The sequence below is a fragment of the Pseudoliparis swirei genome, chromosome 20, assembly GCF_029220125.1.
Source record: "Pseudoliparis swirei isolate HS2019 ecotype Mariana Trench chromosome 20, NWPU_hadal_v1, whole genome shotgun sequence".
NCBI lineage: Eukaryota > Metazoa > Chordata > Actinopteri > Perciformes > Liparidae > Pseudoliparis > Pseudoliparis swirei.
Window position 1 is genome coordinate 18,349,514 of NC_079407.1, and position 10,205 is coordinate 18,359,718.

Consider the following 10,205-nt stretch of genomic DNA (forward strand, 5'->3'; position numbering starts at 1 on the left):
TTGTATGTATTCACCGTTATGTTATACGGTTATGACAAACTGTGTTCCCTGACGGCAGATACATATTGGAAGAATTACTCTTGAAAAGTCAGGACACTTTTTGTATTCACGGTATAAATTTGAGGATCATATGCCAGAAGGCATCACTTATTCTTACTGTATGTGTAGTGTACTCGCAGAGCTCCAGGATGTTGTGTGAAGTCGTGCTGTCATCGCTTTGGTTCCTGTTTGTTATCTTCTGGGTCGAGACAATAAGTGTTTGGCTGTTTCTGTCAATGTTCTACCAGGACCGGGCTTTTTACTACTGGGGAGATGGGTAAGAAAGGTTTTTTTTTTATGTGCTTTATATATTCCTAATAATTTGTTCATTATTCGACAAAACAGAAAAGTATATTGTATATTTATATATATAGTCTTACACTTATGTAAACCCCTTACATTACTATCAAGTAAGCCATGTAACCAAAAGAGAGACAAACTTCTATTTGTCACGGGCCCCGATCTATGACTTTTTTATCCTTGCAAAAACTTATTTGTCAACGTACTTGGAAGTAGAGGGAGAAAAGAAAAGTTAGAATGACATCTCCAATTTCTTGATAGCACCCACATTTGGACCAAAAAGAGTCCTTAAGCCCTTCCTGGACTGATAGATGGTAACACACTTACGGCCTAATGGACAATGACCATTATAGAATCAGTAGTGTGTGTACTGGGTTCATGGGTAAATGAACACTATGCCTTAATATAACTCTTTTTTTCTTTTTTTCCTTTTCTTTTATGTTACAAGGCATTTGCAGATGATCCTGGACAGATGATATATATGTTGAGCAGGTAATACTTGTATTTCGATCCTTCATAATTGAGTTTATAACCATGTGAAATATGAGCCATTTGCGTCCAGGGTATAATCGTGTTGCTCTCTCCACAGAGTGGATACCCATATTCAGACAGAGATGCAGACATGAGGCGGAAAGAATGCCACTTAAAGGACTCAATAAAGGCAGTTCTTTGACTGAAGAACAAGTGATGGAGAGCAATAGCTGTTTTTTCTTTGTGTTGACTGCCTTGCACTGTTGTATACAGTCCTAGGTAACATCTCTAAATGTAGGCCCCTTTTTGGTCATAGGTGATGTAAACGTGCAGAATGAATGAAGCAGCAACTAAGCTGTAGAAGGAGGTCCTCAGTGATTGATGTGTATCATGCCCACCAATGTGAAATTTACATTTTTACTTTAAGATTTTGGGGCAGCAGAATGAATGGTTTGCTTAGTCTTTCTTTTAAGTCCATTTGGTAAAGACAGAGTTTTGATAACATGCCGTTCTATGCAAGTTGTTGCTGTCTGCGGCTGTATTTGTGTTTTAAATATCAGATTGCAGTAAACCTGCTATAAGTTATAAATTGTGGCCTTTATTTGCTGATGAATTTTGCTCAGTTGGCTTGTATCTCTATCCAGATATAAGGATCCGTATTTACTAACTGAAAAAAGCTAAATTTGCTGCAATGGAATCAAAAGCTCAAAAAGTGGACCGTATGTTCTAATTTTTATTTTTACTGAAACAAGCAACATATTCTACATCGTATGATGAATGCTGTATGTCAAGAATATCCAGATGTTTGACTGCATCCGGTCCCATTTTTCAGGATGCAAGCCAGCATGCTTATAATCAGATATAGCGAGAGCGTCAAAGTTCAGGGTGCACTATTATGATGGAGTCGGTCCCAATTGAATGCATGCAACTGTAAGGGCCACTGCAGTATGTACTAAAAGTACAAAAAAAATGTGTGTGATTTGGAATGCAGCCCTGTTTGTGTGTATCTAAAGATGGGATTAGGAATCTTCTCTGAAAGCAATATATCAGTATTGTATCGAGTTAATGAAATAAAAGTAAAATACATTTTAAATCGGCAACTGTTTGCAAGCATGTGAGAATATTAATCTGCCAAGATAGTTTGGCATTCCTTCCGTCAATTAAAGGGTTTGCTTTTGAACAAAACCAGCAGATAGGTTTGGTCTCATTTTAAGGCAAACAATGTCAATATTGTTTTGTAAAAATGTGCTCAATAAAAGTATTTTTAAGGGCGAGTTTCTTTCCTCTGAACGCTCCACTGCGCAGCTCAACAGCGCACATGCCAGGCCAGCAGGGGGCGCTCACGGCGCAGAAGGAAAGTCGGTCCACCGCCGGGTCATCAGCCTTTTCCAAACAATGCCGTATACATTCTGATGAGAGACCGATTTTAATGGTTGTTTGTGGATTTACGTGCATCGAGGACTTCGTTAGTCATCTGGAGTATTTGTGTTGATTATTTGTGCAAACGAATAACTGTTTTCAGTTGTGAGCAGTTTGTCGTAAACATGGCTCCAACGATCCAGACGCAGTCTCAACGAGAAGACGGCCACAGGCAAGTACAACACATAACCTCACATGTTACGCGGTCGTTGACCTGTCCGGTCGTCTTCAGTGGGAACTTCATGGTCGCGTGACGGAGGAGACGCTAAAGCAGATCCAAGTCAAGTGTGTTCAAAGTTAGCTCACGATGCTAGTTAGACGGAAGCTTAGCTCCAGTTAACTTCCGTTACTCGAGTAATTTGGCGCTAATTACACATTTAACATGGCGTTACGTGAGTATTCATCCAGTCAAATGTAATTTAATAGTTTAATTTATATTTAAAAAATGTACAGGCCATCATTGTTAATGAAAACTGAACCCGTTTTTTGTTTTTTTGTAAGACAGCTAAAGTTAGCCAGTTCGAATGCTAACTGTAACGTGAAGTTAGTAACGAGGCAGAACATGAAGCATTAGCTGTCCTTCGTTGTAATGTGAATTACTCAGACAGTAACTGAATGGAAAGCATTTGCATTCAGAGAACAACAAATAATCGCGCTTTATTTAATGAATCCATCAAAAGCACAATAAGAAAAGGTTACAGACGGCAGTGCATTCTTAAATTCCCTTTGAAAGAAACATTTAAGTTTCACACTCGATCGTTAGCTCATAATACTTTTCTGTCTTCTCTTCCATCAGGCCATCTTCTCATAGGACTGTTCCAGAGAGGTAATGAGATTTAGCACGGATGACTTTTTACTATTGTGTACAGTCATGTTGAGTGCCTGCTTTTTTAAAAAGTGGCACTTAAACCCAAACTGTGTATGTCCTGTCCGTTTGTGCCCATGACAGGTCAGGGGTGGTCTGTCGAGTGAAGTACTGCAACAGCCTTCCTGACATCCCTTTGACCCCAAATTCATCACATATCCATTTGATCAGCGCAGGTAAACATCCAGCCTCTCCATCCACAGGCGGAGTCCAAGCCCATGAACATGGGCACATCTTGACATTTCATTTTTTTTCGTGGCAGGTTTGTACAATATAAAGCCACTTCTCTTGAGAAGCAACACAAACATGAGCTCCTGACTGAGCCAGACCTTGGGGTCACCATTGATCTCATCAACCCAGACACGTACCACATAGACCCAAATGGTAAGTCTAGTTGTTGTTACATATAACTTTGTTTTTGTTATTCAGACATTACTGTGCTTTTTCAAATGTCCGTGTAGACTGAACGATTCTTTCAAATTATTAGTAATGCTGGATCCTGCTGATGAAAAACTGTTGGAAGAAGACATCCAGGCTCCGGCCAGTTCGAAGAGGTAAGAGTGCTGAATAGGCAACTTTATGGTCTTATTGATTCATGAGATGATATTTTGTTTAAACATTTTTATCTTGCCTCTAAGGTCACAGCAGCATGCCAAGGTGGTCCCTTGGATGAGAAAGACGGAATATATTTCTGCGGAGTTTAACAGATACGGTGTTTCCAACGAGAAAGTGGAAGTCAAGTGAGTTGGGGAAATGTGTTCACGTTAAAATGACTGAATAGTAGATAGCTTTGTTTGTGTCTGAGAAAGTGTGTGTGTGTGTGTAGAATCTAATTATGTTTTGTGTTTAGAATTGGTGTGTCTGTCAAACAGCAGTTTACAGAAGAAGAAATCTACAAGGACAGAGACAGCCAGATTTGTGCGATTGAGAAAACATTTGAGGATGCACAGAAATCAGTGAGTGAGCTCTGACGAGCCTGCAGAAGTAGAGACGCGTTTGAAATGTGCAGCTCTCGGCTGCAAATCAGCACTTTGAACCACATTTTTGGACTTAAAGAAATGTGCTATAGTTTGTAAACGTGTTGTTTCTCTCCAGGTTTTACAGCACTACAGTAAACCCAGAGTTACTCCTGTGGAGGTACTACCTGTGTTCCCCGACTTCAAGGTAAACTATAAGTTCACTCTGTTTATTTACTTTGAGTCTCTGTGTATGATTTCAAATGGAATGCCACAGGCACAGGAGAAGTGCACAGAAGGAAACGTATTTAATACTCCATGCAACTTTACAAAACAATCTGTCTCGAGTTGCTTCTTTTTTTGTTGTCAGTATAAGATATTTTTAACTGACAAACTGGGCCTTTACATATTTATATAATTACTTTGGTCTCTTTCTGCAGATGTGGATCAACCCATGTGCTCAGGTCATCTTTGACTCTGATCCTGCACCTAAAGACTTCTCAAGTCCAACAGGAGTGGACATGATGTCTCAGGCCATGATCAGGTATTTACAGTATCATTCATTCAAGTATCATTTTTCTAGATGTCTGTTGAAATGTTAAATTTTTTGCATAAACACTAATTATGTTTCATGTTTCTTCAATCCAGGGGTATGATGGATGAGGAAGGAAATCAGTTTGTGGCTTACTTCCTGCCTCATGAAGAAACAATTCGCAAGCGGAAGAGAGACAGCGATGAGGGGATGGATTATATGCCTGAGGACTTGTATGTGAACATATGTTAAGAAAATCATCCCTTTGCTACTTTGTTTTGCTTGTACAACAGGAAGTAATAACGGTGCTTTTTTTTCTTTCTGTTTTGCAGGTATGATTACAAGATAGCCAGGGAGTACAACTGGAACGTCAAGAACAAAGCCAGCAAGGGTTATGAAGAGAACTACTTCTTTATCTTCAGAGATGGAGATGGTGTTTACTACAATGAGCTGGAGACCCGGTAAGTCGTTGATCGGAGAAGAGACTTGTTTGTTGGTACACATCAACATGATGAAATGCCGATATGCAGCTGGTGTTTATTAGATCAAACACAAATGTTGATGTTTTAGAGTTTGTCATAGATTTATTAAAAAAGGCACAAAACAAACAGTCCCACGACTAATGGGCGTTAAATGAGAACCTGTTGGGCCTTGTCCTCTCACCGCCTTTCTTCTTTCTTTCCTACAGGGTGCGTCTGAGCAAGAGGAGAGCCAAGGCTGGAGCTCAGTCCACCACTAACGCAGTGCTGGTGTGTAAGCACAGAGACATGAACGAGAAGGAACTCGAAGCCCAGGTAAGTTTGCTTTTTACTTTCACGATTGTCGTGATGTTAGACTGAAATCTTTTTTTTTGATTTTTCTTATTTTATTAAAGGTATCTGTATCACTTATTGTTTGAGAACACTTTGAATTAAGATTAGTGATTTAAAAAAAAAAAATCTAATTAAAGCTTACTGTGTCTTTCAATTAGACACAAAAGTAAGGGAATAACATTTATATATTTGTATTTGTAAACATCTAAACAAGTACAAGATTCAATTAGGGGAGGTGATTTGTTCAAAACACAGTAATATGGATTTATTTGTTGTCTTTGGTTTTTACAAATCCTTTCCAATCTGACTATTAATCTAATAGCTGGAACTGTTATAGTATTATCTCTAAGCTTTATTTATTAAACCGGAGTAGTGTACTGATGGCTGCTTCTCTGTTATTTTGATTCCTAGGATGCACGTAAAGCTCAGCTGGAGAACCATGAGCCAGAAGATGAAGAAGACTTGGATAAGGACCTGCGGGACTCTGGTCAGCTTTATTATATACTCTACATGTGCAATTCTCATCACTGTGTTTGTACTTATTTGGCTACCTGCTGCACTGCAATAGTTGTCGGGTCTTTCACATATTTTTATTCTGCTTCTATTTCTGTCTGTGATATTCTAATTGTTTTCTCCAGGTGACGATAAAGAGAAGGGCAGCGGCAGTGAGGCGGAGAACTCTGGCAGTGAATCCGAGCGGGAAGAAGAAGAACCGGTTCAAAAGGCAGAGGAGGGCAAAGAGGAGGGCAAAGAGGAGGAGGCGGCAGCGGCCGAAAAGAAGCGTAAGAGGAAGACGAGCGGCAGTGGAAGTGAGAGCGGCGAGGATAGGACCAGGGAAATGCGAGACGAGGAGGAGATCTTCGGCAGCGACGATGACAGTGAGGACCACGAGAACAACAAGAACTCAGCCAGGAGCAGCGCGGCGGAGGGCAGTGGGAGTGAGGATGAAAGGGGGAACCGAGGGGGCAGCAGGAGTCGCAGTGCCTCTCCAGCGCGCAGCGACCGCAGCAGCGACCGCTCCGAGACCCGGGCCCAGAGTGGCAGTGGAAGTGAGCGAGGCTCCGATTCCAGCGATGCCAGTGACAGTGAATAGAATCTGTGGCACGGACACCTTTGTTCCCTTTATGTTCAAACATGGCAGTGCTACTCTGTCACTGACCTTAATAGTGCATTCTGGGGATGTAGTTTCTGTATGGTTGCAAATATCAAATTACAGGTGTGGGAGGTGCTCATTGGTTTTGGACAGGGGACATCTCTCGTCAGTCAGTTTTTAATTGTAGATTCAACATTTGCACTAATAGCTATTTGTTTGCCATTTCTTCAGTTTTTTTGTCAGATATTCCGTTCAGGATCATTTAAAAATGTCTTGTTTTGACTGTGTTACGGCTTTAAAACCGATGATAAAATAAATGCAGGTGATTTTTTTTTTTAAGAAACAGTGGTCACAGGTTGTTGTTTTTCCCTTTTTGACAGTTGGAGAACCTGCAAGTAATCACATAAACGTAGCATCTTATTTTTTAGGGTTGGTAAAGGAGTGTTTGTGCTACACTTTTATTTATTTATATATAATTTTCTTTATTTTGGAAGTCTGTTCAGACTTTACTAAGAGAAAATATGAGAATATTCATATCTACAATTATCATTTTCAGAGTAAAACTGACAAATCAAAGCTTTCATTCAGAGTAAATCATTTAATAGTGAGCACATAAATTGCAAACTACAATCAATGAACAAAGAAACGGACTGATAGGACTGCATATTCAGCCAAAAAATCCCAACTGGTTCCTCAGCCATTCTTCTGTCAAGTCATCAGTATTTCTGGTTTCAAAGACCTCATGGAGTAACGGAGACAATTAAAAAAGAAGTTAATAGACAACTCGACAATACCTATCAACTTCACAATAGTTAGGGTTTGGTTTTATATTCACTAATTGTCCCATTTGAATGATCTCATCCGAGTCATAACAGACCGTGGTCTCAATGGTTTTTAGATCATTACCTTTGTGAGCTCTGCAGCTTGCACCAGTCGATTCTTGCTGCCTGCATACATCATCTGTTGCTCTGGCTTACATCCTGTTCAAATTAAATGTGTTATTCAAAGGGATTCTGTAATTTCACTCATCAAACATTCCTCAAATCCAACAAATGCCACCTTCGTTGTGACAATTAAGAATGAAGTAGATTTAAGACCAAAGGAGGTGCCTGATCATTCGACCGTTATAGTCTACTAAGAAGAACCATATTTATCCAGGGAGGCAGATTACTTTTGATTTAAGATAATGTTATTACTTACCCACTGGACTGGAGAATATGAAACACAGAGGGTAAGACACCCTTCCATCAGCATGGACATATTTGTAGCTGTAGACCATGAATGTGCAATTCTGTCAAGAAATGTAAGACTTTTTTTTTAGCTTTTAAGCACTGACGTGCTTTGTGTGAATTTAAGGACCTTGATACATTCTTTAAAAGGGATAAGAAGGATATCTGGGTTGCCGCTCTGGGAGTTCATCTCTCAACTCATCCAGTGAGATGTCCTAAAAGACAAAGTTGATTTGACTTTAAATGCAGAATAAACTCCCTCCCCATCGCCCCCCCCCCCTAAAAAACAAATTTCACTTGCCTCATATTCCTTTTCAAGGATAACCATCTGTTTCTCCTTGTCTATTTTCACTAAGAAATCAAAATGATTATTTAGACTTTTGGTACTGTTTCATATTTATTAATGCACCGATATTTATACGGGATTTAAATCTGTGATCATAAACTGATGTGTTTACATTCATCAATAGTGTGTGCTACTTACTTAGTATGGCAGCATTGTTGGTCTCTTTTCGAAATCTAAACTTTCTCAGTTTAGCTTTCAGACTCTCATCCACTTCACACACAACCAGCGTGCTCGACTGCAAAATGGCGTAAACGTACATCAGTCCAAATGTGACAGTCTTGCTTACATTACAATATGTTACGGTTAAAAAGTTATGTGGCTTAGTCTACGGGCCAGAAATAGAAACAAAGAAAGGAGGCGCAAGAGACATTGGCTCCATCTGTTCCGATGTTGAGGTTCTTGCGTGTTTGCATTAAACATTCATAAAACTATTCTGACATATTGAGGGCAGGAAATGTTTTTGCTGCGACATGCAAGAATGTAGTTTCCTGTGTTAAAGAGAGAGGTGGATGGTCGACTTGTGTCACAATGGTTCACGGGGAAAAACACACACACAAACACAAACGTATAGGAATGACAGTTCAAGTTGAGCACATTTCAAAAGCAAAGCAAAATCTTTCCAGCAACTGCAGCAGATTCACATACCATTCTCAAAGGATCCGTTCCTGCCTCCCTGTTTTCAAGGTGAGACTTGTTTGTGTGAAACCGGCTGACAAACTGAGAGCTACTCTCGACTGTCAAGATCCTCCTGATGTCAAGGGAGGGCGGGAATGCAGCAGTGCGGCTTCCTGTTTTCACAACAGCTCAGCCGAGTGTTGCACAAAAGAATCGTAATATCTTTTTATGTATGTAATGCTTTAAGAATTTCAAAGTGTTCGTGAAGACTTGAGTGTAATTTGGAAGGGGAGAGGAGAGTGATACTGGAGGAGGTGTTGCAGAGATTTTGGTGACTGTCAATGATATATATATATATATATATAACCTATACATCTGAGTATGACAGAGGGTATTGTGTTGAATGGATCCATTTTAAAGTTGAAGAAGCACAATGTCACTATGTTGTCTGTCACATTTGAGTGTTATCATTGGTCTGATTAGGGTTACTTTCACTTCACAGTACCATACAGGATGGGCTTCAAATAGAAACTTGCAGAGCTCAAAAGCTTCCTCAATTGCTTTAAACAAACATCACAACCACTTTTTAAATGTATCTAAGTAAAAGTATAGAAATGTATGCAGTATAACATAAGCTATGTAAACATCAAAAGTAGAACGTGTATGTCTTCATAAACAATGGTTCCTGTTACTGCTCCCTACTGGTGGACACTTTAGGCCTGTTACAGCTCTGGCCCGACCCAAATCAGTGATGTTGAAGCAGTTCTCTTTCCCTCCGTGTTCAGTGGTGTGTGTTTTGCCTCTGACAGCTCAAAGCAAACACTGGCTGTGACAACTGGTCGCAACTACAAGACATTATGCTTTCAACACATTCAGATAAATGTAACATCAGTTATTTGGTGTAGATTAAACCTCAACAGAACCCACTATGTGAAGACCTTTGTCTTTATCACAAATCCTAGAACAATCTTGTCCATTTTCAATTTCAAAAGATGGGTATGTTTGAAATCGACTCTCTGTTTCAACACAGACTATTCCCTATATAACATAATCATCTAATATTACATCCTCTAACAATATAAAACATAAAAAGAGCCGGCATAAACGTGTTGTTAAGGAGTAGGCTGCAATTCAAGTGGTTGGCCATAGGGGGTTCACATTCCTTGGCCAGACATTAGCTCTTCTAGCTTCTCCAAAGTGAGGTGTTGCTGCTTTAAATCACTCTAAAGTACGTATATTTAGTTTTAGGGCGGTTTGTCAGGAAAATGGGCAATTTGAATGGAATCCACCGGGGCTTTGGGAAAATGTAATGTCGGCGCATTTGGACGTCTTCTGGTTTTCATGTTTTCTTTCTTCTTTTTTTCCAATAGTGCCGCCTTTTACTTAAATAACAAGGCATAATCTGTTTTTACCAGTTCGTTCATGAGCATGGTATGAAGCTCGGGGCTGATGCCCCATGTGTTTACATATCAGGGTGCGAGCGTTTTTTTCACAGACTAGACAGTGGGAGGAACAACACACTGCGTAA

General features: G+C 39.8%; 2 protein-coding genes across 2 annotated transcripts; one reads left to right on the forward strand and one right to left on the reverse strand.

Annotated features, from left to right (window-relative positions):
* Positions 1-322: 322 nt before the first annotated feature.
* Positions 323-6,826, forward strand: paf1 (PAF1 homolog, Paf1/RNA polymerase II complex component). The gene is given in 16 exon segments (XM_056440397.1): positions 323-831; positions 929-2,401; positions 3,026-3,055; positions 3,179-3,222; positions 3,225-3,270; positions 3,357-3,478; positions 3,582-3,648; positions 3,733-3,834; positions 3,945-4,050; positions 4,190-4,258; positions 4,491-4,594; positions 4,699-4,815; positions 4,915-5,043; positions 5,271-5,376; positions 5,806-5,881; positions 6,033-6,826. Coding segments are annotated over 15 exon segments (1,620 nt in total). The 5' UTR covers positions 323-831; positions 929-2,354; the 3' UTR covers positions 6,488-6,826.
* A 239-nt stretch (positions 6,827-7,065) lies between these two features.
* gmfg (glia maturation factor, gamma) lies at positions 7,066-8,805 on the reverse strand. The gene is made up of 7 exons (XM_056440403.1): positions 8,708-8,805; positions 8,201-8,297; positions 8,018-8,067; positions 7,880-7,931; positions 7,688-7,768; positions 7,394-7,467; positions 7,066-7,226 (listed from the first exon to the last, which is right to left on the reverse strand). The coding sequence occupies exons 1-7, from the start codon at positions 8,708-8,710 to the stop codon at positions 7,155-7,157; spliced, it is 429 nt and encodes a 142-aa protein (XP_056296378.1). The 5' UTR covers positions 8,711-8,805; the 3' UTR covers positions 7,066-7,154.
* Between the last annotated feature and the right edge of the window lie 1,400 nt (positions 8,806-10,205).

What these genes read in the sequence shown, in the direction of transcription:
- gmfg (XM_056440403.1), bottom strand. An exon ending in CAACAATGCTGCCATACTAA is followed by an intron (nt 8,068 to 8,200) that starts GTAAGTAGCACA and finishes TTGATTTCTTAG; the next exon opens with TGAAAATAGACAAGGAGAAA. An exon ending in CATATTCTCCAGTCCAGTGG is followed by an intron (nt 7,468 to 7,687) that starts GTAAGTAATAAC and finishes TAATTTGAACAG; the next exon opens with GATGTAAGCCAGAGCAACAG.